At 38.7% G+C, this 27,906-nt stretch overlaps 1 protein-coding gene across 7 annotated transcripts in view; it reads right to left on the bottom strand.

Moving 5' to 3' along the window:
• Nucleotides 1–27,906, bottom strand: part of rnf17 (ring finger protein 17) — a 103,926-nt gene that overhangs the window by 36,723 nt on the left and 39,297 nt on the right. For all 7 annotated transcript variants that reach the window (XM_031897265.1, XM_031897270.1, XM_031897266.1 and 4 more), the window contains 16 exons: nucleotides 27,722–27,819; nucleotides 24,924–24,985; nucleotides 23,787–23,833; nucleotides 23,288–23,365; nucleotides 21,871–21,971; nucleotides 19,573–19,744; nucleotides 18,502–18,569; nucleotides 17,552–17,626; nucleotides 15,957–16,222; nucleotides 13,905–13,976; nucleotides 10,330–10,419; nucleotides 9,712–9,867; nucleotides 8,836–9,025; nucleotides 5,812–5,983; nucleotides 4,644–4,834; nucleotides 4,329–4,464 (listed from right to left, as the gene is read on the bottom strand). In XM_031897265.1, coding sequence (XP_031753125.1) covers nucleotides 4,329–4,464; nucleotides 4,644–4,834; nucleotides 5,812–5,983; nucleotides 8,836–9,025; nucleotides 9,712–9,867; nucleotides 10,330–10,419; nucleotides 13,905–13,976; nucleotides 15,957–16,222; nucleotides 17,552–17,626; nucleotides 18,502–18,569; nucleotides 19,573–19,744; nucleotides 21,871–21,971; nucleotides 23,288–23,365; nucleotides 23,787–23,833; nucleotides 24,924–24,985; nucleotides 27,722–27,819 — 1,974 coding nt within the window. The remainder of the gene's footprint in view (nucleotides 1–4,328; nucleotides 4,465–4,643; nucleotides 4,835–5,811; nucleotides 5,984–8,835; nucleotides 9,026–9,711; nucleotides 9,868–10,329; nucleotides 10,420–13,904; nucleotides 13,977–15,956; nucleotides 16,223–17,551; nucleotides 17,627–18,501; nucleotides 18,570–19,572; nucleotides 19,745–21,870; nucleotides 21,972–23,287; nucleotides 23,366–23,786; nucleotides 23,834–24,923; nucleotides 24,986–27,721; nucleotides 27,820–27,906) is intronic.

Below are 27,906 nucleotides of genomic sequence, written 5' to 3'. Positions count from 1 at the left end.
CAGCCATATTTCTAGGTCTCCAGCTAGACACATGCCAAATGAAAGTTTTCCTTCCAAGCGAAAAAGTTCTCTCTCTCAGAACAGCAGTGAAGTCTTTAATTCAATCACGATCAGTGACCATTCGTCAAGCCATGAGAGTGCTGGGGCTGATGACATCATCTTTGGAGGCTGTTCCCTGGGCCAGAGCTCACATGAGATCCCTTCAAGAAGTGATCCTAAAAAATTGGGACAAGAACATTCTATCCTTAGACCGGTTTCTTCATGTGAATCTTCAGCTGAGGAAAGATCTGAGGTGGTGGTTGAACAGTCACAATCTATCTCAAGGGAAATCTTTTCATACTCCAGAAATTCTCCTGTTGACAACGGATGCATCCGCATCAGGTTGGGGTGCTCACCTTGGAGGTCAGGTGGTCCAAGGAAAGTGGTCATATTGGGAAAGGAGTCAATCTTCAAATTTCAGAGAATTGAGGGCTGTTCGTCTGGCTCTTCAGAAATTCAGAGACAAGATCAAGAGGGGTCAAGTCCTCATTCAGTCGGACAATTCTACTACAGTATCTTACATAAACCGTCAAGGAGGAACAAGAGCCCCTCGGTTAATGAAGGAATGCAGGAAACTGATGTTTTGGGCCAAGAAACATTTGAAGCTAATCAGAGCAGTCCATATAAAAGGAGAAGAGAATGTGCTGGCAGACAGGCTGAGCAGGAAAACTCTGAATCAGAACGACTGGGAACTCAATTCTCAAGTTTTCCTCCAGATCCAACAGGAAAGTCCATCAGTTTTGTTCCATAATGAAATCGGACAATCCCAATTATCTGGATGCAATGAACATTCCCTGGAATTTCCAGCTGTGTTACATATTTCCTCCTCTCCCTATGATTCCGAGGGTAATTCAAAAAATCAGACAGGACAAAGCAGCAACAATACTGATTGCCCCATTCTGGCCAAGGAGAGCTTGGTTTACGGATTTGATTCACATGAGCAAGGGTTTTTGGAAGTTACCAATGAGACCAGATCTTCTCCTTCAAGGGCAGATGTTTCATCCAAATCCAGACAGGTTATGTCTGACGGCCTGGAGATTGATAGGGACAATCTAACTGTCCAAGGTCTTTCAGAAGAAGTAGTCAATACCCTTATGAACTCTAGAAAATCCTCAACTTCTAGAATTTATAGAAGAGTATGGAAAGTTTTTCAAAAATGGGCCCTAGAGAAAAAAATTGTTCCAAAAGAATGTTCTATTCCAAATGTTCTTCAATTTCTACAGGATGGATTTTCAAAAGGGCTTAAGCCTAATACGATGAAGGTTCATGTGTCAGCTCTGTCAGCTATGCTTTCCAGTAATCTTGCCAATAATCAGTTGGTTAAAAGATTTTTTAAGGCTGTTACAAGATTAAGGCCGAGAATCAAGGAAGTCTTAGCTCCATGGGATTTAAATCTTGTTTTATCTGCTTTGGGTGAGAAACCTTTTGAACCTTTGCAGAGTATCAACATAAAACATTTGACTTGGAAAACAACCTTTCTGATTGCTATTTCCTCAGCAAGGAGAGTTGGTGAACTACAAGCCCTAGCGGTGGGGCCTCCTTATACTCAAATTTTTCCGGATAAAGTTATCCTAAAAACCTTACCTTTTTTCTGCCCAAAAATTGCTTCTTCTAACAACCTGAATTCTCAAATTGTTCTACCCTCCTTTTCATCGGATTCTCAAAAGCTGCAATCTTTGGACGTGCGCAGATGCCTCTTACTGTATATCGAAAAGTCTAAAGAATTTAGAAAGTCAGAGAATTTATTTGTCCTTTTTGCTGGGAAAAGAAAAGGTTGTAAAGCTTCAAAACCTACAATAGCATCCTGGGTAAAGAATGCTATCTCCTGTTCTTATGATTCCGTTGGAAAAGATCCTCCTTCTCAATTAAAGGCTCATTCGACTAGATCAGTCTCTACTTCCTGGGCAGAAAAATCGGCTATCGATGTACAAAAAATTTGTAAAGCAGCCACCTGGTCCAATGTACACACGTTTGCCAGACACTACAGACTTGACCTAGCAGCCAAGCAGGATGCAGCCTTTGGCAGTTCGGTGTTGGAATCGGCTTCTACAAGGCAAAAAACCCCTCCCCATTGATAGCTCGCTATATCCTTCACTTGGTGCTGCCTGTAGGACGTAAAGAAAAGAGAAAATTTGTTCCTACCTGAAATTTTCATTTTCTTGAGTCCGAAAGGCAGCACATAATCCCTATCCTAATAAAATCATTGCATAAGATGTTGTGGTCTTCTTGAGCTTTTTAAAACACTGGGGAACGGGGGGGAGCTAAGAGGTATTTGTAATGTGTTTAATTGATTATTCTATTTCTCCTGTCCTACCAGAGTGGATTAGACAATTAACCCTTCACTTGGTGCTGCCTTTCAGGTAGGAACAAATTTTCTCTTTTGCATGTTTATCCAGTGAGTCACTCAGGATTAGTTCAAGTAGGAAGCTTCTTGAAATCCCCATTACCCCCCTTCTGGGATGGTGTTTGTTAGACCAGGGTGTCACCTGCTAAGAGATGTATTTTTCAGTAGATTCTGCATATTCAAACCCCCTGATCTGAGGATGGAGCTGGACAGTCTGGGGAAATAGTTTGATTGCCAGAGTGTACAGGAAAAGGGGCACCCCTGGCCTTATTCCCTTTGACAGCTGGAAGGCTGGGGTATTTCGGGAGGTATTTCAAAGAGTTGCTCTTGGACAATTGTACAGCAGTTGGACATCTGTATAAATTTGGTTTCAAACCCAAAGGAAGCCAGTACCTGCCAGAGATATGGTCATTCAACCATGTCAAAGGTCTTGGCAATGTCCAAGGCCTGTTTCCAGGCTCACGGGTTAAATTAACATATAACCATTTGGTATTAAGACATCTAGTCTTGGCAGGGAAGAACCCTATCTGGTCTAGGTTTGTTGGGCTACAACCTTACTCAGCCGCAGGGGTAGTATTTTGGCATAGATTTTCACATCTGCTGTGAGAAGTAAGATAGCTCAGAAAGATTCGAAAAGTTGCAGGTCCTTTCCTGGTTTTGGGAGCAAATCAATAGCTTCTTAGTATGGGGATTCTGGGAACTGGCCTGTAATGTTTCTTTAAAGGAAAACGAAAGGCAAAATCACTTGGGGGTGCCAAAATGTTAGGCACCCCCAAGTGACTTTAACCGCTTACCTTGTACCCCGGGCTGGTGCCCCCGTTGCAGAGTGTCTTTTATATAGTTCTATTGGAATGCCATCGGAACAAGCGGCTTTGTGCAGGGGAAAAGATTTTCTAGCTTCTAATATCTCTGTGCTCAGAGGCTGACAATTTAATGCTGTATAGGTCAGTGTAAAATGTATGTATACAACCTTTCTTCCGTCTCTCTTGGGCCGGTATGCAGGCTGGCCTGCTGATCCTTTAGAGCGTGGATGGGCTCTGGTTAAGTGTGCTACATCTGCCCAGCTCTCTCACCATATCCATATACATTTATTTTTGACAAGTAGTGCTTTTTGCTTAAGGGTCTGAAATAGATATCCTGTTTTTCTTTGAGTTGTAGATTTTCAAGGGAAGGAGGCAACTTCCGCGATTTCCGCAAATTGCGCCGCTGCGTATCCCATCCCACCGGCGATTTACAATTTCGCCGGTGGGATGTCATATCGGGGAGATTAGTCGCCCGCAACAAGGGAGATTTGTTGCGGGCGACTAATCTCCCAGTGTACCAGAGCCCTAAGGAGTTCTCTGCTAGCTGTGCATGTCTTTTATAGGCCGTTATCCCAGCCATTACAGAGTTTATGTGGGACTTCGCAGAGTTCCAAAAAAGGCAGAGTGACCTCTGCTCCCTGGATTTAAGTTGTAAAATCCTTAAAGGGCGTGTTACTTCATTAAAAATGTCCAATAAATTTTTATCTAGTATAAATAAATCTAAATCAATTGGACTTTTTTGGCTAGATTTATTTATACTAGATATACCATGACCTGGATGAATGAAAATCTTCATAGACAATATATTTTTAGGTTTTTTCTGGCCACAGAAAAAAAACCTGTGATATGAGCAGACATTTTTTCACCTTAAGGACACCAGAAAAACTGAAGTCCTCCTGTGGTGTACTGGGGATATAGCAGTATGGGTAAGTCTAAATTATCTAGGCCAGCAGCGCTTTCGATAAACGTTCTATGCCAGTACATGGGTATGACGGTATAATTATGTTTACAAAAGGTCAGATGCACACATTTAGGTTTCTCACAGGTAAGTTCTTAGTAAGTGTGGGAGTTCTTACTAGCAACAAAGTGTATCCAGTTCCATGCAGTACATTTCAGTTACATTAAGTACAAATCAAACATACCACTTGGATGTAGAAATCAGATGGGCTATTTACATGAGAAACAACAACGGTAAAGTTGGTCCTGTGTTCTGGCACTACTGGTGGATTTAAACTCCTTGGTAAAATACTCTCTTCAGCAGCCCCTGGAAGGTGAAACCTAGGGCAACAGACAAAACCAATAAATGCTTACAGAAATGCATGAAGACATATTGAAACTCTAAAGAGTTACACCACTGTTAGTGATGAGCATTATGTTAGGTTGATTTAAAGCACGAGAAGAGTCAAAATTCAACTTTATCTTCCTCCAAACCCATACTGACTGCTTTAAAAATTCACCTTGCTAATTCCAGGAAGACTAGGGCATCCCGCAAGGAGGCAGGAATATTACTGCTGCTTTTATACGAGGAAGGCTTTTTCAGGTCAACAAACAATTTATTATCTTCTTCCTTGAAGACTTTCATTTCAACACACTTATTGTTCACCAATTTTAAACATTCTTCTTTGCATTTTGCCGTCCAGAGGCCTTCCTATAAAGAAAAAGCATATAACATAGCATATAACAATATTTTCTGACAATGTTTTTATTTAGAGGTTTATGTACATTAAAGTGAAATTTACATACAATACATTTGAATTTTAATACACCAGGAAACATTCTTACTAGGAAATAAAGTTTCTGAGAAACTAAAGCTTACTGTTTACAGAGCTTAGGGATGTTGCTGCCATATAGTTACATTTTCCTTTATTTTTAGACAAACAGTTTTACAACCAAACCTAAGTAAAGCAGGGCTGATCAACTCAAACTCTCAATCAATTAGGTAAACTATTGTACAGGTATGGGATCCCTTATCCGGACACTCGTTATCCAGAAAGCTCGTCTCCCATAGACTCCATTTTTATCAAATAATTCAAAATTTTAAAACGGATTTCCTTTTTCTCTGTAGTAATAATACCTTGTAATTGATCCCAACTAGGATATCATTAATCCTTACTGGATGTAAAACCATCCTATTGGGTTTAATTAATGTTTTATTGATTTTTTTTTTTGCAGACTTAAGGTATGGAGATCCAAATTACGAAAAGACCCCTTATACGGAATACTCTTGGTCCTGTGCATTCTGGATAACGGGTCCTATACCTGTCCTATCAAAATAGACTGACGCTTGTTTCTGAAAAATGAAAATGGTCTTTAGACATGATTAGTAATAATGCACGCCAAGAGTCACTCCTAACTTCTCAATTCTAGGCAATTAAGTGGTCTAGTCAAGCAGTCTGACAATCGTCATGAGTGCAACGTAGCTAAACTTAACTGATCTGATTTTGCCCCCCCCCCCTCAAAAAAATCAGGGGCAATGTTGCCATGCCACAGAGACCTTAAGTGGCAGGCAACCAAATTACACAAAATGACAAAACCAGCAAAACTAACTTTTTATTGGCGAGAAAAATAACATTTTGCATTGGTATTGTGAAGGCAGAATAAAAACAAGAAAAACAAATGACTTACTGGATTAGCAGGAACAATATCCACTAAAGAGCACTGGATAGCCAGGGGAGGCGCTGATCTCAACTGGGCCTCTGATGGCAAATTAAACTTCCTTATGATGTCACACAAATTTTTGATTATGTTGTACTGAGATGGACTATCTTCTGTTCTCGAGACGTTGTTTCCAACATATCTAGAAATAAAATTGCATGTAAAACACCCAGATACCCAAGTATGGTAAGAAGACTCCACACAAACATACAGCCAAGAATCACTGCAACTTGTGAGAGCAAGATATTTTCTGCAGTTAGAGAACCAACAAGACTTATCGCACCCTGGGCATTGACCAGTGTGTGCTTTCACAGGGAGAATGTTTTTCTATGTAAAATCTGAGTTTTATAAACAAATAATATATTATTGTATAATGTTTTCAAAGTGCTCACTGGGATTCCAAAACCTTCAACTTACCTTTCCCATGGGAAACAATTTGTGGGCAAGGCTTACCCATATAGATATGCACAGGCCCTTCCTTGGAGCAGAATGTTTTTTTAAATATTCTTTTCTTTTCAAACACTTAAAAGGGGGGATACAGAAGGCAAGAATGGGAAGGGGGGTGAATCTACATTTACAGTAAGCAGTTACAATTAAGTCAAGTCCTGACAACAAGTGTATCTGGCACAAATGTTGATCTTATCTTAGGTTCTTTGTTTTCCCATTCTTTCTGCTAAATTTGGTACCTTTCCCATTCAACTCTGGGAGGGTGGTTTTAGTTTAACAAAGGTAAGCCAGGGGTCCCACATTTTAAAATATAGCCCACTAGTTTTATGTAGGATATGTGTAATTTTTTCCATTTTTCTCGTTTCTTCTACTAGGTGGATCCATTTGTTATAGGAAGGGGAGGATGTTGACTTCCAGTTGCCAAGATAACCTTGGTAGCCAGCACAAAACAGCATGCACTCGTCGGACTCCAGGACAGCAGATAAAAATTCAAAAAAAGCTTTATTAAGGATAAAACCCTAACATATTTCATGTGACTGCACACGTACACCTATAAATACGTGTGCAGTCACATGAAACATGTTAGGGTTTTATGCTTAATAAAGCTTTTTTGAATTTTTATCTGCTGTCCTAGAGTCCGACGAGTGCATGCTGTTTTGTGCTGGCTATTGAAGTCGAATCTCCCCATGCTGCGGGTCTGGGCATGGCACCCGGGCCACCAAAAGGAAGTGGTCAGTGAACATCCTGCATTTTGAACTTACATATGAGCATATATTCCCCAGAACGGAGAAAAAAGTGATAAGCGAAAGGTTCGGGGCATAAGCACCAGAAGCTACTATTTAACTGGGTGAGCGCGAGCGCTAATTCAAATATAAATCAGTTTTTTTTTATCTGTAGTGGGAAGGACTGTGAGCCCCCGAACAAACAAATAGTACAGGGACTAAGATAACCTTGGCCAAAAATGGAGTAGAATGTTTTAACTTAGATGGGGAGATTTGAAAAACCAGGGGATTGCCATATAGTGATAGGTGGCTGGTGGGGGCGTTTCTAAACTGGGAAATTCCTGGGAAAACCAGGGGATTGCCATATAGTGATAGGTGGCTGGTGGGGGCGTTTCTAAACTGGGAAATTCCTGGGAAAACCAGGGGATTGCCATATAATGATAGGTGGCTGGTGGGGGCGTTTCTAAACTGGGAAATTCCTGGGAAAACCAGGGGATTGCCATATAGTGATAGGTGGCTGGTGGGGGCGTTTCTAAACTGGGAAATTCCTGGGAAAACCAGGGGATTGCCATATAGTGATAGGTGGCTGGTGGGGGCGTTTCTAAACTGGGAAATTCCTGGGAAAACCAGGGGATTGCCATATAGTGATAGGTGGCTGGTGGGGGCGTTTCTAAACTGGGAAATTCCTGGGAAAACCAGGGGATTGCCATATAGTGATAGGTGGCTGGTGGGGGCGTTTCTAAACTGGGAAATTCCCGGGAAATTGACAGCTCTGGGGATTCAGAACCACAGCTGAGATACATGATCAACAGATCGAAGCTAAAGAACTGTTGCATCCTTGTTGGAGCTAATAAATTTAGCTCAAGATTTCTGATAAACAAATGTTAGCAGTTTAATGTTAGAAAATGCAACTAAATTTCTAGATGCAAATTTACATAAACTTTGGCTTTCATGGAACCCAACTCACTTGGGAGGCTTAGAAGAAATCACAAATATAGGATTTGTAAATTGATGTACTGGAGCAGTCTGTGTGTATTGAAATACATGATGCAGTCACAATGGAATCCCAGACCATCAGACATTTTTATTGCTATTATAAGGTCTTTAATTAAATAGTTAATAATGTATAACTGTAAAATATCAAGTCTTGATGTAGGTCATAGATGTAGACCTAAACACTGACCAGTTTTCTTTTAACTATGGATAATTAATATGGATAAGTTTTTTATTAAAACTTTTGTATTAAAAAGAGAAGGAAAGTCATTTTGGCATTTTACTGCCAATAGATTTGCCACATTAGTGCCACATAGAACAATATATTTATTCTGCAGTAACCATTAACATACCTGAGTAAACAGCTTTAGAAGCTTTCTCCGTTTGTTTAAGATAGCAGCTGCCATTTTAAATAGCTTCCTGCCTGCAGTCTAGCTGTTATAGTTTAGATCACACATTCCTAAGGGAGGGAGTTCTTAGCATTCTAGTGGGAGGGGGGAGCAGGAGAGGGGAGAGAACTGCGCAGAGTCTGGCCACGAGAATTAAGGCTGTTTCTGAGAGAGGACACTGGAACATTAGGTTTACAAAAAAAAGAGACAAGAAATCCTGTGTTTCTTTTGATAGAGGACTCAGCATTTCTGTGAGTGCTTATGGCTGTATTTACATAGACCTTTCTGATAAAGCTTCCTTAGTTTTTACCTTTCCTTCTCCTTTAAGGTTTCTTTACACGAATATGTATGCAAAGTTATTTTAACTGGATTACAGAAGAATTTATAGATGTGCTTTGAGAATGACATGCTAGATAATACCAAAAAGATCAAACTAAACTCACCTCACAGCAGAAAAAACTTCAGTACTTCCATAGTCTAGCAAAAAAACTTTCAAAAGAAGAACATCTTCAATTTTGTACTGTGTGGGTCCACAAGGTTTTCCGTTGTATTTGTTTTCCAACGGAATTAATGTTATGATCTTGCCACGACACCATGAATGGTGTTCCATACTATTTATAGCAATAATTTCCCCTAGGAAGATATGGTTGTTTTAGATTTTACCATTTGTTTCAATATTCTGTGGCTCCTTACATACAATAGCAATTTAATTCAATACTTCTGGGTTTTGTCAACATTCTCTTACATAACAGAAAGGGAAACCTAAGAAACTTCTAACTGGGGGGAATAGCATTTGTAACCCATAACGCTTTCACTACTTAGATTGTAAGCTCTACGGGGCAGAGACCTCCTTCTTACTGTGTCTCATACCACATGGCACTTATTCCCTGTGCATTTATATATTTATTGTATTTATTTATTATAACTCTTGTCCTCCCTGTGTGTAATTTTGTAAGATTGTACAGCGCTGCGTACCCTTGTGGTGCTTTATAAATAAAGTTATACATACATACATACTACCACCCACTGTAAAAAAAAAAGGCAGGGGAAAATGGCACTCTACATAATTTACCGGTATAGATGGCCATGTAAACACTACAAGCAGAAGGCACTTTATTGCCCTATGCTTACAATGGCCAAGATCCCAAAAGACATTTTGTGACCTGTGCATACAGCAAGATAGAGCATTCTGGGGGAAAACTTAATACCCCATTGCTGAATTCTTCATGTACCTACATTTAAAACTTGACCTAAATTGTACATATTCATTTTCAGTTTGTAAAAGGTTATTTATATAAAAAAAAAACATAAAATCGTACCCAGCACTAAGAGATCAATTGAGGATGGCCGGTCTTTGCTACTTAATGTTTTCAGTATTTTGTCAAGAATCACTGCCTGCTTTGTCTGTGAATATCGTCGGATATAAAAGTTGCAGGGATTCACCAGATAAACAAGGTTTACCAGTTCAGTAGAGGCTGTCAATTGGAAAAGAACAGGTTAATACAAATAGTTACTAGTTAATAGTGCACGTTAGGAAGAATTTCAATCATGCATGTCAAGATATAGGGATGGGCCAGGTACATCCTTCTACCCATTGCTCTTACCAAACGGCACCACTGTACACGCACAGGATCGGGTGGCCTGAATCAGGTGGAGGTAGAATCCCTATTGTTTCTACATATCTCCATATCGGACGATTCAGCCCTGAACGTTAATGGAGGGAACAAACAATCTTTTCCTGCAGGTTGCAGGAAAGATTGAAATTGGTACGTGTGGCCACCTTAACTAGTTTCCTTATCTGCTAAAATGGTCCTTTTTTTTGCTCCTTGTGTTAAAATCCTTTTGTAGTTTCTCGTTCCATCACAGAAACATAAACTCTATTCAGTCAACATTATTATCTCTTACTTACTTGAATAGGGGAAGAAAAGCACACTTACCGGTACTTTTCTGTACCAAGGGTGAACAGCTGTTTATCCTTTTTTTCTGGAGTTTCCGGTATCTGTTTTTCCGCCCATCAATGTCAATTCCTGAAATGCCGCATTGAAGTGGAGAAGAAAAACTGACTTTACCCAGAGAATTATGGTATTAAAAAACACAGTGAAGGTTTGTTCTTTCAATTATTCTTGCATCGTCCTCAACTATGTATAATAAGCTCTTCTCAGTTTCTGTATCTAGTAGAATTAAGTCTAAAACAACTGGACTTCTCAGTTTCTATTCCCCTGAGTAAATCAAAATTTCTTAATTGAGGGAGCAAGACTACTGATCTTCAGGGGAGGACTTGACAGAGACTTGGGTAGGAGGGGCCCAGACTAAAGGTACTGGCACAGGGGGGAGAGATTAGTTACCTGCAATAAATCTTTGCTACTGCGAGAGACTAATCTCCCCCAAAATGCTTTGCCACCAGCAACAGTGAATCACTGGCAGGAAAACATATGTGGCACTTTGTTTTTCCCAAGTCTAATGAAGAATCTCTCAAGATAAGCATCAAGCATTTGCAGGGGTCTAGTTGCCAACAGTAGCAAATATTTAGAGCTATTACACATAAAGCTATTTAGTAGCAACTACAAAACGCCAGAAAATACCCTACCATAGACATTACGGAGAACTGTCTCTGCCCAAACACACACAGAGACAATTATATGTATTGTCTATTTTGCAGCCGCAACAAGTAGCCCTGTATGTTAGTGCCTTTATGGCAGTGGCACATGGAGAGATTTGTCACCTGCAGAAAAATCTCAGCTATCAGGGGCGACACATCTCCCCTGAATGCTTTGCTACTAGTGATAGTGAATCTCCTGTGGCAAAACACATGCAACGCTTTCGTTTTCCGAAGTCACCCAAAGTTTCCTGAGCTGAAAACTTTGGCAACTTCAGAAAACAAAGTGCTGTGTATGTCCTCCCAAAAGCAATTCACTTTATTGCTGGTGGTAAGTTGTTTTAGGGAGATTAGCCGCCAGCGGTAGCCAAGAATGTGGGCAACAAATCTCCCCTTGTGCCACTGCCTTTAGCACGAGTGACTAATCTCCTGGTTTGCCAGTACTCTAAGGTTGATAGCCCACGGGGAGATTAGTCACCCGCGGTTAATCTCCGCTACCTTTTCACTGCCTTTTACTATTTGCACCCTTAATTACTTGGTAACTCAGAGTAAAGAGTGAGATTTGAGTGTGATTCTTGATAGTGATGTTTTCATATATTTTATATCATACTAATGTTGCATAGATGACTTCTAATTAGTATATAAAACACATGGTTAAAAGGAATTCAGAACAGCTTACAGCATATGCAAATGAGCTCAGAAGTAGTTAGCAATTTAGCAAATGTATTCCATAGGAATTCCAAACAAAGGAACATAAAATGAATCCCTTAGGGTTGCAATGGCTCTATTATACATATATCTCTGGCTAATGAGTGAGATCTGATTTTTATACCTTGTCATGTTACCTCTTACAACACAAGGTGGCAGTGTAGTCACATATATATCCATTTGTAAAATGTGAGACTGCCTGCAACAAATTAGCCTTAACATCACCGTGTGGTCCCAAAGGGCTAATATACACCTGTGTTCAACAAGAACAAGATAAACAGGGCTTGGCTTGAAAATATATATGACCGTTATTAAAAAGGATAGCTGTAAGGATGTAGAGGCTTTTGTTTGGATTTCACATGTAATATAGATTTTAAATACACTGCATTATTCTGGCTGTGAACACATCCTCCCCTCACTCCACCCTATTTAAGTTGGTCTGTTTTTGGCTACATTTCTGTAACAAGATACACACAATAGCATGCTCAGGGGATTATTGTACTTATTATTATAGTAATGTAGTACCTACATATGGACACAATGAAAACAGAGACAATATGAACCAAAGCAAATATTATAATGCTGCAAGCATAAAGCAACAGCTGAGTTAATATGGCCCTGCCCATGCTGGCTTACACACTAGGGGGCAGGGGGTACATGCAAAGGTATTGGTTGCAAAAACTGGCAGGGGATGGTAAAAGTATGTGAAAAGGAGTAAAAAGATAAACAGAGACAGCAGAGATTTTCAAGTGTGTTTCAGTGACGAGGTGGAGCTGCTAAACATGATAAAACTTCTTTTCAAAGGGTCTTAAAGGGCAAGTTAATCTTCGAAGTGAGTTACTAGCATAATATAGATGCCAATAATCTAACGTAAAATAGTTAGTGACCTTTTATTTATTTTCTATGAATTTGTCTTTATTCCGGTCACTCTCTAACTTGAAATTCAAACTGCTATATATTTGTATGGTCAGTGCCTCAATTTTCTCTGCCACCGTCATCTAAATCAGTGCCTGGTAGCTAAGGTAAGTGGGAAGCAGGTAACGGGTGAGAATACATATTGTGTGATATTAGCACTGCATTGTGTATATATAACAAATAACCATTCCATACTATGCTGCCAAGTCCTTGATGGATTTAGCAGCATTTATATGGGATTAAACTGTTCACACAGGAACTAGAAGGGTTATTCAAACATTAATGGGTATATTTATCATGCTGTGTAAAAAGTGGAGTGAAGCTTTACCTGTAATGTTGCCCAGGGCAACCAATCAGCAACTAGATTTCAACAGCTCGAAAACCAAAGCAAATCATCTGATTGGCTGCAATGAGAAAACTTCACTTCACTGTTTCCACAGCATGATAAATGTACCCCTAAATGTGCAGTGAATACGGTTGTTGTACAAATTAGGAGCAGATCATAGCAGTATCACCACCAAGAGATAAAAGCAAATTGCACTTCGAGAACGGGAGAACACTTGCATTACAGGTTTGCAGCCGTCACCTATTAAGGTCACATCCAGAATCCAACATAGTCCCGTTGCCGTTGATAGTACCTGGCCACCCCACTACAGCCCATAGATGCTGAACTTTAACTCCCATTATTCAGGGCTGAAGGCTGCAGAATCTAAATAGTCAAGGGGGGCAAATTTGTGAAAGAATGAAACTAGAGTTTGCCAGTCCACAAGTCAACCTTTGCTGCTTTCCATTCCCTATGGGATTTTCAAGGATATTTTTATCTAAGCAGGGGCGCTTCTGCCATTAGGCGAGTTGAGAAACTCAGCTCAGGCGGCAGAAGCACCCCAGTTACCAGGGGCGGCAAAAAGCCGCTCCTGATAGCTTTAAGAGCCGAATTTCAAGGCTTTTAAACCGGAAATTCGGCTCTTCTAGTGCAGAGAGCGCACAGCGCTTAGAGTGTAAGCGCTGGGGAGCGGGGGGGGGGGGGGGGGGGCGGCATCCAGGAGCCGCCTCAGGCGGCGATATGTCCAGAATCGCCCCTGTATCAAAGGGTAAGAAGTTTTAACCCTTTGACAAATACCCAATTAAAAGAATTTCATACAAACATACAGAGAGCAGCATAATATGACTTTGGTGAACTGTGGCAAGCTCTACTGGACTGTAATCTGAGTTAATCATGTTACAGGCGGATTTATATGAATATACCCACTATAACCTCATACCCTGTCGACCTCCTATATTTAAAAGCTGTACCTGGTCTGAAATTCCAAATTTTTTCAATTCTTTGAAGAGGGGTAATGGCAGTACGATTATGGACTGGCAAACCTGAAATATAAGGGGGAAAAAGTTAATACAAAATGCAATGAAGTAACTTCAACATAATAAAAACAAAAAGCCAGTTTTACTAATGATCCCTAACTCTCACAGGAGTTGAATAAACAACTTCTACACTGCTTTTGGTAATACAAAGTCATCACTTTGATGAGACAAGTAGATCGAGTCTCCTGTTAAATTAATATTAAAGCAAGAACATCTACAAATATGCAGTTTCTGGAGCATGAAGAATTTAAAGATAATTTTTATTGGACAAAAATACCATTGGACTTTTTTGACCTTAGTTTCTTGTAACTTTATTGTAAATGTAAAATGGCCAGATACTGTATTGTATAAATTACATGAAACATAATATCAATCTTTGGTCTAAAAAAATATATGGGTGGGGGGTTATTACTGCAGTGGGAGTGTGGCTTGAAGGAGGACGGGGGTTATACTGTATCTCTCTTCAACCTTGGGTGAACAGTAGCAAGGTTTTGGCTTCTTTATAGTACACTGCTAGTTGCAAATAACCCATGATACTGATGCGGTGTTATACATAATGTTAGATTCCGATGCAGATGCTCTTGGGAGCCTGGGGCCACAGCCGATGTGAAAAAATATGGTGGCTGCCAACCACACTGCACAGCTCTGCATTTGTAGACCAGGTAATGTGGTGGCCTTCACTTTTGTCCTGTTGAGTTGATGCAGTTGGGCAGGATTATCATTGGCTAAAAATCCACAGGGTACGTTATGAGTCCATTTCAGTAAGACTGTTCCTTTAATGGTTGGGATCACCTTTTCCATGCTATTAATTTCTTTAGGGAAGCAAGGGGGATAGTGTATAGGTTCTATATTTTACCCTAATCAAATGTCCTTTTAATTGTGTATGCAAATCAGACACCAATCACCCTAAAACTGATCAAACCAAAATGGGATGAACTTACAAGATAAAAGTCCACAAACTAAAGGGAGGGGTGGAAATAACTGATTAAAATAACAATTCCCCATATATGTTAAACATTTATAATCTGTACCTTTTACTGGTTCTAGACTGCACTTTACTTTCAGTATACAGGTATAGGACCCGTTATCCAGAATGAACGGGACCAAGGGTATTCCGGATAAGGGGTCTTTCCATAATTTGGATCTCCATTCCTTAAGTCTACCAAAAAATCAATAAAACACTAAATAAACCCAATAGGAATGTTTTGCCTTCAATAAGGATTGTTTATATCTTAGTTGGGATCAAGTACAGGTACTGTTTTATTATTACAGAGAAAAGGGAATCATTTAACCATTAAATAAACCCAATAGGGCTGTTCTGCCCCAATAAGGGGTAATTATATCTTAGTTGGGATCAAGTACAGGTACTGTTTTATTATTACAGAGAAAAGGGAATCATTTAACCATTAAATAAACCCAATAGGGCTGTTCTGCCCCCAATAAGGGGTAATTATATCTTAGTTGGGATCAAGTACAGGAACTGTTTTATTATTACAGAGAAAAGGGAATCATTTAACCATTAAATAAACCCAATAGGGCTGTTCTGCCCCCAATAAGGGGTAATTATATCTTAGTTGGGATCAAGTACAGGAACTGTTTTATTATTACAGAGAAAAGGGAATCATTTAACCATTAAATAAACCCAATAGGGCTGTTCTGCCCCCAATAAGGGGTAATTATATCTTAGTTGGGATCAATTACAGGTACTGGTTTATTATTACGGAGAAAAAGGAAATCCGTTTTAAAATTCTGAATTATTTGATTAAAATGGAGTCTATGGGAGATGGGCTTTCCATAATTCGGAGCTTTCTGGATTATGGGTTTCCGGATAAGGGATCCCATACCTGTACAATAAAATTCCTACCATTGCTAAAATTCAAAATTTCACTTACATATTTAAAAGAAAAAAAAAACCCACTTATTTCTTACCCTTTTTAATGTAGAGCCAACATGATAAAACCGAACAAATAAAATAACTTAACTTACAGGTGTTATCATCTTCGTTTATAATCTCTTCTATGATGACATCAGGAGTCGATAATGACGTTTCTACGTTATTTGAGGACATCAGGGAAGGAGGTTTCTGCAAACAGAAGTAATCTTCTTGGACACACTTATATTCAGGATGTACTTCTTGTCCTATCCAGTGTTGTCTTTGCCAACGTGCTTTCGCACTGTGTTTTTTCTGCACTTTATGCGTGTTATAGGACTCATTATATGAATCTGAATCACTTTTTTCTTTCATTTGAATTCTAAGAAACATATCAACAATCAATTTTAAAATCAATGTGAGAGGCATTCGTTTATGAACAGTCATGTAGGAATTAATAATAGGCAGCCACAGTTATGCAGCAGAGACAGTATAAGTTTTTTTCGTTTTGTTTTTTTTAATACCTACACAGATTCTTAGCCGTTAAAAAAATGTTGTACCTGTTCTTACATACAGACAATAGTTTATGCAGCTTCCAACTTGAAGTTCAGCAGCCACTGGCTGTCCTTCTCCCTTGTGCTCTGAGGGGGCAGCAATTACAGAACAAATATGTAGATGTTTATGGGTTAAACACCCTTGAACTCTGTCTAAAGCTGGCCATACACGCACCGATGATATCATAAGAAACCTCGCTTTGTACAATATTCGGTGCGTGTATGGCAGATTGATGAGATGGCCAATATCGCAAAGGCTGTGGATATCGGTCGTCTCGTCCATTGGCCAGGTTAAAAGATTTAGAGTGTGCACCATTGAAGGCATGCAAACAAAATCTACGTTCAGGGCTGAATCGGCAGCTGAAGGTAGAATTAATATTGTTTCTAATTCCATATCCAACGATTCAGCCCTGAACGTCAGTGGAGGAAACGAACGATCCTTCCTGCGACCATCGCAGATATCGGAATTGCTACATGTATGTCCACCTTTACAGTTAACACCAGAGGGGCTGCTAATAAATCACGCGCGAGCAGGACGGCCAGCAGCCGCTGAACTTCAAGGGGGATCGCGATCAAGGGAGAGAGAAAAGAAAGCTGAAGAAAAGATCGCTTTTATCTCAGAATTTTTCAAATTTTTTTAGCATATATTACAAAGTTTACTTAGTAACTTAGTGCTAAGAATCTATACATGCATTTTAAAAAATGACTCTACATCCCCTTTAAAGAAACCAGAGAGAAATTAATGGCTTTTTTGCTAAAATCAATGCACTGTGGAAGCCAATAAAGTTGCCTTAAAACAGCAGCATCAGGCCAACCTGCATCTGCAACAGAAAAGCAAGACAAACTACAGGGGTATTGCTGCCCTGCTGTAAGAACCCATAAGCCCTGGCACTACAAAACTCTCTGCATAAAATGATCCCTTCAGACTATACCGAGGCATACTTGGGCCATACTTTTTCCTACTTGGGCAGAGGCTGTTGCTCCCCAAAAGTCCTACTGTGATCTCAATGAACAAGATTCCTGAGACTACGTTTAACTTAAAGCCACCCAAATCATGGAAGAGAGCCACACTGGCTAAACACATCAGATCTCTTTTTGTAAGGAGACCCTAAGAAACAGCTGGTAATTTAGGAAGGAAGGAAATAAAACATACATACATTGGTGACTTAGAACTGCAGACTTCTCCAGTTAGGCCAATCATTTGAAATAAATTTTCAGCATCAAAAGCAAATCTGTGTAAAAAATAGTACAAACACTGGTTACTTATGTTATCTGAGCTACAGATATCCGCATTCCATGGTCATATGTAAATTGCCATATAACTAGGGTTCAATTAAATCAATTTAGATACATTTGCAGAACCTATTTAACTCCCCATAGACTCCACTTAATAAACCCTAATATTCCTGATATCTGTCCAAAGTGTGGGAATGTCTTCCCATTAAAAAGTTCTGGTCAAAAATATCTGAAGGAATTAGCACTCATAGTACCCTTAGACTTAACCCTACTGTTACTAAACCAAGTGAAGGAAACAGCCCCCACCATCGGAGAAAGAATGCTATTATACTTAATTTTTATACAAGCCAAATCATTAATTGCACTTAAATTGAAGTCAGAACACCCCCCCCCCCCAAAAAAAAACAGTGTATTGTGGACCCTATGGCTATATTAACACCTATCCGCATTACTACTTTAAAGTGAGTCAGCCCACCTCCCAACATCCCCATCCCCCCCCCCCAACGTCCCTTTCTCCCATCACCCCCTCCACCCAACAGTACACATTATAGGTTGGGAAAATGTTTTATTAGTTAATTATATTAGTTAATGAAACAACACAGTTGACAACTTATCAGACTCCGCACAGGTACCTTGTTTCCATACAGATAGCAATGTATGAATGAAGAATGGAATTGCCTTGTATTGTATTAAACCAGGTCATCGTTAATATGGTAAACTGTGATATACAGATCTGTTGCGTTGTTTTTGTTTAATGCAGATGAAAGAGTTCAATAAAAATTATTTAAAAATAATAATAATTTGTTTAGATACTTGAACAATGTTTAGATTATACCATAGGTACAATATGCATCATACAAACTGTACATACCTTATATCAGTCTTATATTTTTGCACAACATTTTTATAATTCAAGTTCACTTTCAGGTCTGCCAGTAGCTGGAAAAAAATTGAAAACAATCTCAAACTAGAGAGCTTGTGTGTTATCATTTTGGAATAGTCTTGCAATTATCAAAGCAGCTTACAGAAAACCTGCATTACTATTTATTTATCAAGGAATTCCGGCTCGAAAAAATTCTCCTGTAGCACACAGTACTATTGTACTCACTACAAACTCTAGTTAGTGTCAGCCAAAGTTGGGTAGATAATCGGGTATCTCAACTGTCAATTAATATAGGATCTATTAAAAAGGGATCATGGCAACAAGATGAGCAGCATCAAACCCATAACTCTGTCTGATGTAGATTCTATGCTTCTATATAAAAACCCATAACTCTGTCTGATGTAGATTCTATGCTTCTATATAAAAACCTATAACTTTGACACTGATGTAGATTCTATGCTTCTATATAAAAACCCATAACTCTGTCTGATGTAGATTCTATGCTTCTATATAAAAACCCATAACTCTGTCTGATGTAGATTCTATGCTTCTATATAAAAACCTATAACTTTGACACTGATGTATATTCTATTCTTCTATATAAAAACCCATAACTCTGTCTGATGTAGATTCTATGCTTCTATATAAAAACCCATAACTCTGTCTGATGTAGATTCTATGCTTCTATATAAAAACCTGTAACTTTGACACTGATGTAGATTCTATACTTCTACATAAAAACCCATAACTCTGTCTGATGTAGATTCTATGCTTCTATATAAAAACCTGTAACTTTGACACTGATGTAGATTCTATACTTCTACATAAAATCAAGCAAGGAATAACATACTTCTGTTAAAAAATACTAGATATTCCATGTTATGGGAAATATATAAATACCGGGGTTTCGGTCATAAGTTTTTTTTTCTCAAATCCTTAGTTAATGTTAAACTAGAAATCTGCACCAAGTGTTTATTTTTCAGTTGTGCCCCCTCTTCGTCAAGATTTGGCCATTTTATTTAACCTAATATACAATGCGTCCAACTGCCACACATTTACCTGATTCAAATCACAGTATGTGCTCAGCGATGGAGATTCCTTTAATCCCTCAGCAAATTTCACTCTGGTTTCCAAATAATTCCTCTTCTCCTCTATTTCTTGAATAGCCTTATCTATATCTGTACTGTATGCTTCGGAATTTGCTTTTACCTCAGCAAGTAGAAAAGCCTTCCTGGTTTACAGAACATTTTTGATTTAGAACCAAAACTAACTGGAAGACTTAATTATAATTTTTAATATATATAATGTTCATTCAAAACATTTCAGTACTACAAAAATTTTGCTTACGAACCAAACTGTTTGCTAACTTGAACCTGGAAACATTGGGTTACAAAACATAATTAATAACACCATTAGGATGAAGATCCTGATACTGGAAATATGGACACTAAATGGTTAAAGTAATGTCTCCTCCTGCTTAGGGCTTCACCCCCTGCCAATTTCCTTCCAGCCCCAGTCTTCTTTGGCACAAAGACAAACAGAACAATCCTAAACAGAGAACAAGTCCCAACCCCAGAACCCCAAAGGCTCCCCAGCATGAGCACTCCAATCCACTAAAAAGGAACAGAATAGCCTTGTGGTAAAACAAAAAGGACGTCAGCCTTCCGGACACTGCATCGCCATCTAATTAAAGCCCTGAGGGAACGGAGCACATCTGGATTGTGAATGTTCCTTTCCTTAAGGGAGGTGGCACACTGGGAGATTAGTCGCCTGCGATCATCTTCGATATTGCGACAATGTAAATTATCTGTGGGATGGCATAAGCGTCGCTTCGGTTTTCCGAAGTAGCACTAAGGTTCTGGACATGGAACTGGGTGTATGAAATGATGCGAAATGCCTTGGGTCTGCACAGCTTAATTCAAAAAGTATGAAAAATAAATAATGAAGACCAATTGAAAAGTTGCTTAAAATTGGCCATTTTATAACATATTTAAAGTTAAGTTAAAAGTGAACTACCCCTTTTAAAAAAGGCATCAGCAATCTGTAATAGGTCATCCATGGGCAGATCCTCTGAACGGATAAGCTGTGCCAACTGCTTTACACATGTCTCCATAGCTTTAGAAACCCAGACAATGGTAAAGATGGAGGGCTGCCAGAGAAAAGTAGAGGGCATGTATCCGTTCATAACCCAAGATGGTCTGAATAGCTGTACCTGTCACTGAGCCACTACAGAGGGCAGGATCAGCGCAGGGGATTGCAGGTTAATCTCTATAGGGTGCACACATGGGGTCTATGGAAGTCTCTGAAAATTTGGATTTGCAAAAGGACACATGCAAAATATCCAAGACTAATAAAATTGTGCTGGAGCTACTATTCCTCTTCTTCTCCCCTCAACTCTCCTTCACTACAATAAATGATCAGCACACCCAATTCCTCAGTGACTGAATAACCATATCGTAGTGGAGAAGGAAAGGTACAGTCACTGAGGAATTGGGTGTGCTGATCATTTATTGTATGGGATCTGTTATCCAAAACACCCCAGGTCCCAGGATTTTGGATTAGGGAAGTTTACATAATTTGAATAACCATATCATAGTGGAGAAGGAAAGGTACAAATTATGTAAACTTCCCTAATCCAAAATCCTGGGACCTGGGGTGTTCTGGATAACAGATCCCATACAATAAATGATCAGCATACCCAATTCCTCAGTGACTGTACCTTTCTTTCTCCACTACGATATGGTTATTCAAATTATGTAAATTTCCCTAATCCAAAATCCTGGGACCTGGGGTGTTTTGGATAACAGATCCCATACAATAAATGCACACCCAAGTAATCTTCCATTTAAATCTAAATGTTGCCCATTTAACCGCATTTACTGAACCTATAGCAGAATAAGAGCATATCCCTGTCCTGTGTTAAGGGGAATGCAGAAAAAAATGCAGCTCATTTTTCCATGGGCTTTCATGCTAAAATGAATCTTCTTGCGCAACAAATACTCAGGGTAAATGCCCTAGACAGAAGCAGAGAGTTGCCCTAGACAGTTTTGTTATAATACTCTAGTACAGAAAGTTATGCAGCATTGGAACGGTCTTGAAGGAATATGCCAGAACAGTCTAAGCTATCATTTCCATAAGCTGCATATGTGCTTGGAGATTTTAGATTACTAAACCAGATGCAATCACGTAAAACCATATAAAACTGTCAGTTCTATATACATCGCAGACACGTTATGAACATTAGTTATTAATCAGGAACTTTGTTTTTAAATCAGCACTTTATTGAGTTGGGAATGGTAGGTATAATGGATGAATACACATTGCACATTTACAGAATAAAAACTAAAAAATACCAACCTTTTCTGGAGAGCACTAGAAATCTTTCCAAATTCCTCATAAATAACACTGGAAATGCTTTTATCAGCTTGTCTATTTTTCCCATCCAAATGTTTTAAAGTCTAAAAATATTGAAATTACAACAAAAACGATCATTTCCCCTGTACATTTGAGAGGGCCACTAAGGTAGTAATTTCCACTATACTCCCACAAACACAATCAGAGGCGAATAGCAGCAGGCGATGTAGCAAACCAGCACCCACCATTACCAGGGTACAAAAAAGAAAAAAAAGGGGGGGGGGGACCAAGAGATTTCTTATAGAGTGGTATTAGTATATATGTTATAATCATTACACTTATATATTAATCATTACACATATATGTTATAATTACACTGTATTAATAAGCAGGCCAATTATTTAAAACTATTTTTAAGCAAATGTTTGTCTGACAAAGGCTGCATTTGGCTACACTGTTAAGGGGATTAGCAAAGGATGCATTTATTTATTTATTTAATTCATGCCAGCATGCCCCTTTATTAAAAAAAAACAAAAAACCACAGTTCCTAGTACAGGTATAGGACCCATTTTCCCGAGCATTCTGGATAAGGGGTCTTTCCGTAATTTGGATCTTCATGCCTTGTGTCTATTAAAAAATGAATAAAACATTAAACGCAAAAGGATTATTTTGCATCCAACAACGATTACTTATATCTTAGTTGGGACCAAATACAAAGCACTTTTTTGTTTTTACAGAGAAAAAGGAAATCAATTTTAAAAATCAGAATTATTTGATTAAAATTGAGTCTCTGGGAGACAGGCTCTCTTTAATTGGGAGCTTTCTGGTTATCAGGTTTCCGGATCCCATACCTGTACTTAAAGGTAATTAAAGGGGACCTGTCACTCACACCTAAAAAGCTGTATAACAATAGTCCTTTACAAACTAAACATAAAACCCAAATTCATTTTTTTACAAATCATCCATACCTGTAATACGTGTATTTCAAAATCTGCGCAATCAATCATATATTGCCTGCCTCACCTCTATACCTGAGGCACAGAGGCGGGGCAGGCAATATATGATTGACAGCTCTGATTATTTTGCACTTCCTAGATGGGGTTTTACAAAGCTGGCCCCAATAACGGTGCCCACAAAATGGCGCCTCTGATTGCTCTGATTGTGAATTCCAAGACCGAAACTATTTAAATAATTTATACAGTGTAAAGTTTATTTTGCTCAACTAACTACACTAATGCGTGTTACCTATAAACCATACCTACAACTGCTACATCTTTTTGTATGTGCTGGGAAAAACATAGTACAGGAAAGGATACCACACTGCCCACTACAGTAGGATTAGCACTGCAGTTTGCTGGGCAATTTTCCATACTGTTAAAAAAAAAAAATCTAAACCACTGATTATTTTTAATAAAAGTACCTTTATAGCTTCATCTATGCACTGGAAAGAATCACTTGCTATGGCCAATGCTTCATCAATTCTTTGACAGATGTCACCCTACAAGTGTTGGCAAAGAAAGACAATATGTATAAAAAAAAAAAATATATAAAAAAATTATGGAAAATATAGAGGGAGAACATTAACATGATTTACTAACAGGTTAAAATAAAATAAAACTAAAATCCCATATTTCATATTTGTGCACCTCTACTCAGCATCTCTGGTAAGCCTTGGGCAGTTATCTGGCAAACAGGCCCCCCCCCCCCCCAATACAAGATGGGAAACATCGAATGTTTCTGGTTTTGAGAAAAAAGGAAAGAAAATGCAATTCAGCAACTACATACAGTAATGTGCAAAGCATAAAGCATCAATTATAACACTTAATTATCTAGTTGAACAACACATTGAAAATTTACATTTGTTAAGAATTTGATTGTCACAGTTTATTGTTCTGAAATGTATTGTCATTCAGTTTTACCTGGTTATCAACAGATGCTAAACTGTTCTTATCCGAGTCCTCGTTTTCTTAAAACAACAAAAAAAAAAATGTAAGTACCAAACAGAGTTATGCAAATATGTTTCTCAAGTTACTTGATTGTTTAGAATCACCAATACTTTAATGTCACTCCAAACTGGCCCATTTCTTTTTTTTTTTTAAGATTACTTTTTCTTATTTTCCACAAAGGTTATCACCACAAAGCTTCTCCACAAGCACAAACATAGCACAGAGATGCACTGTAAGTAAAGCTGTCTGGGTCATATTTCTACATTAGTACCTGATGGCCCATGCCTAGGGTAGCAGGTTAGAGAAGATGGACCCTATATAGAAAAAATAGAATTCTAAAGCCTTGCTGTGAATCCAGCTGGGTAGCAGAGGAGCAGCCTTCTTACATTCCATTGGCACCAGTTACCCCTATAAAATATGCTGAGCAAATCCTCCCATAACCCTATGATAAATCTTCAGTATAAAATCAGCCCTGCATATATTATACATTATTTAAAAAAAATGCAGAGAAAGAAACCAAGCAAGAGCCCTCATGTCTCATCAGATATGCAAGATATTTGTAAAAAACACATGCATATTCCTTAGTGCTGTATAACAGAAGTATCTGATACACAATGTCTATGCTTTAAAAAACCCTTAAAAACACCCAGTGTAAAATTAAGGGCTTTCTAAGCACTTATTTACATTTTTTTCTGTTTCAAACCTATTTAATGCCAATAATACATTTTGTAACAACATCGCCACCTGCTGGTCAATTCCTGTAACTGTACAGTTAGAGAGATCAACTTTAAGAAGGAAAACAGAGAAGTGTTCTGATGTTGCTCTGCTCAGGAAAGATCAGAAGCCTCAGATGCCCTTCTTCATATCTCCTTCCTGAGCATCACTTCTCAGTTCTTCTTCTAAATGTATATCTCTCTGACTTTATAAATACAGGAACTGATCAGCAAGTCCGTTATTAAAAATGTAAATAGGACTCTACACTAAATAATGTAAATTGCAAAAGTGATTAGAAAAGCGCCCAGAGTAATATTATATTTCGAGACAAAACTCAAATAAATTTGCCCCCTAAATGTGTTTAAAGGTTTACTTATGCTTTAAGTAAATACATACCACTTGGAGGCAGATCCATCTTAGTACAAGGATTTTCAATTTGAGACATATCCATTTGTTCCCTATAGAACAAGTGCAGTTTTAGGGAACAGTCCAAAGTATCTTAAGAACCCAGAAATTTAAACCACACATTTAGTAGTTAGTAGTTAACTAGCAACTATAGCCTATAAGTGCATTTAGCATTAATATCTACATAATCTACATATTACAGGAACCAAAGTGATGTCTTTCAAAAATAATTGCACTTCCATGAGTGAAGCAGTCATGTCTTAATCTGCTAGGACAGGACTCTCTTAACTTTTAACAGATACAGAAGCAGATGTAGTAGGTGTTTCAGGTTCAATATGCTGTAAAAGAAAATCAAAGAATTCTAGAGCCATTCTAGAGTAATTTGTAGCAGCACTGTTCTAGGGTATTCTTCATTGATTGTAAGTGTAAAAGGGATTCTAGATTCTTTTCTAAAGCGCTAGTTGGCCAAAATAAACTTACACTATAGAAATCATACAAATCGTATTTCCCAATTAAATACAACAATACCAAAACTTGCTCTAAGCCACCCAGCACATCAAGCCTAATTTAAAATTTGAAACAGACAATTCGCTCACCCCTTCACAAAGTTGGTCTGGGTGCCGTGCCCCAGACCCTTCACCCAGGGAAATTTAATGAAGAAATAGTCATGAATAATTTATGATGTAAATCACAGTTTTTCAGCGACCCCGGACCCATAGCAAATGGAGACCCAGTCACAAGCACAATTTCTTGATGGGTACGCACTCCAGACACGGGTGAAATTGTGCTTGAAATCCTATTTCCATCAAGTTTTGAAATTCAAGATCACAGAAAAAAGGCAGGCACCATTTTGTGGGTACTATTATTAAGAGAAGGTTTGCATTAGGGACACACCGAATCCATGCCTGGCCGAAGCAAATCCTTAAAATTTATAAATAAGTTGATGATGATTTAATTAAAAAAAAAGTGGGTTTCACGTTTAATTTGAAAAGGATTTACACAGCTTTTTTGGTCCCCTATAAATAAAGTTATATATTATATATATATATATATATATATATATATATATATATATATATATATTACATACAGGTCCTTCTCCAAAAATTAGCATATTGTGATTAAGTTCATTATTTTCTGTAATGTACTGATAAACATTAGACTTTCATATATTTTAGATTCATTACACACAACTGAAGTAGTTCAAGCCTTTTATTGTTTTAATATTGATGATTGTGGCATACAGCTCATGAAAACCCAAAATTCCTATCTCAAAAAATTAGCATATTTCATCCGACCAATAAAAGAAAAGTGTTTTTAATACAAAAAAAAAGTCAACCTTCAAATAATTATGTTCAGTTATGCACTCAATACTTGGTCGGGAATCCTTTTGCAGAAATGACTGCTTCAGTGCGGCGTGGCATGGAGGCAATCAGCCTGTGGCACTGCTGAGGTGTTATGGAGGCCCAGGATGCTTCAATAGCGGCCTTAAGCTCATCCAGAGTGTTGGGTCTTGTGTCTCTCAACTTTCTCTTCACAATATCCCACAGATTCTCTATGGGGTTCAGGTCAGGAGAGTTGGCAGGCCAATTGAGCACAGTAATACCATGGTCAGTAAACCATTTACCAGTGGTTTTGGCACTGTGAGCAGGTGCCAGGTCGTGCTGAAAAATGAAATCTTCATCTCCATAAAGCTTTTCAGCAAATGGAAGCATGAAGTGCTCCAAAATCTCCTGATAGCTAGCTGCATTGACCCTGCCCTTGATAAAACACAGTGGACCAACCCCAGCAGCTGACATGGCACCCCAGACCATCACTGACTGTGGGTACTTGACACTGGACTTCAGGCATTTTGGCATTTCCCTCTCCCCAGTCTTCCTCCAGACTCTGGCACCTTGATTTCCGAATAACATGCAAAATTTGCTTTCATCCGAAAAAAGTAATTTGGACCACTGAGCAACAGTCCAGTGCTGCTTCTCTGTAGCCCAGGTCAGGCGCTTCTGCCGCTGTTTCTGGTTCAAAAGTGGCTTGACCTGGGGAATGCGGCACCTGTAGCCCATTTCCTGCACACGCCTGTACACGGTGGTTCTGGATGTTTCTACTCCAGACTCAGTGCACTGCTTCCGCAGGTCCCCCAAGGTCTGGAATCGGTCCTTCTCCACAATCTTCCTAAGGGCCCGGTCACCTCTTCTCGTTGTGCAGCGTTTTCTGCCACACCTTTTCCTTCCCACAGACTTCCCACTGAGGTGCCTTGATACATCACTCTGGGAACAGCCTATTTGTTCAGAAATTTCTTTCTATGTCTTACCCTCTTGCTTGAGGGTGTCAATGATGGCCTTCTGAACAGCAGTCAGGTCGGCAGTCTTACCCATGATTGCAGTTTTGAGTAATGAACCAGGCTGGGAGTTTTTAAAAGCATCAGGAATCTTTTGCAGGTGTTTAGAGTTAATTAGCTGATTCAGATGATTAGGTTAATAGCTCGTTTAGAGAACCTTTTCATGATATGCTAATTTTTTGAGATAGGAATTTTGGGTTTTCATGAGCTGTATGCCACAATCATCAATATTAAAACAATAAAAGGCTTGAACTACTTCAGTTGTGTGTAATGAATCTAAAATATATGAAAGTCTAATGTTTATCAGTACATTACAGAAAATTATGAACTTTATCACAATATGCTAATTTTTTGAGAAGGACCTGTATATACACACACACACACACACACGGAGTCACTGCTAACAATGCTTCTTGTGTGTGTACAACTTTGCATGAAACACAAAAAAACGTACTCATCTGTCATTTCTGTAGTCGACATCTCATCAATCAAAAGGGGTTCATCATAATCAAAGTCACATGTTTCTGTATCATCCGCCTCTTCCTCGTATTCCTGTTTGTAGACATATCATTACTACCACTTTGGGCCCTGTTGCAAAATGCCACAAAGGTACAGGAGAATAGGAAGTTGAAACCCAAC

This window comes from Xenopus tropicalis, chromosome 2, assembly GCF_000004195.4.
Source record: "Xenopus tropicalis strain Nigerian chromosome 2, UCB_Xtro_10.0, whole genome shotgun sequence".
Classification (NCBI taxonomy): Eukaryota; Metazoa; Chordata; class Amphibia; order Anura; family Pipidae; genus Xenopus; species Xenopus tropicalis.
Note: the sequence above shows the minus strand (reverse complement) of the source record. Positions and strands in the feature narration are given on the sequence as shown.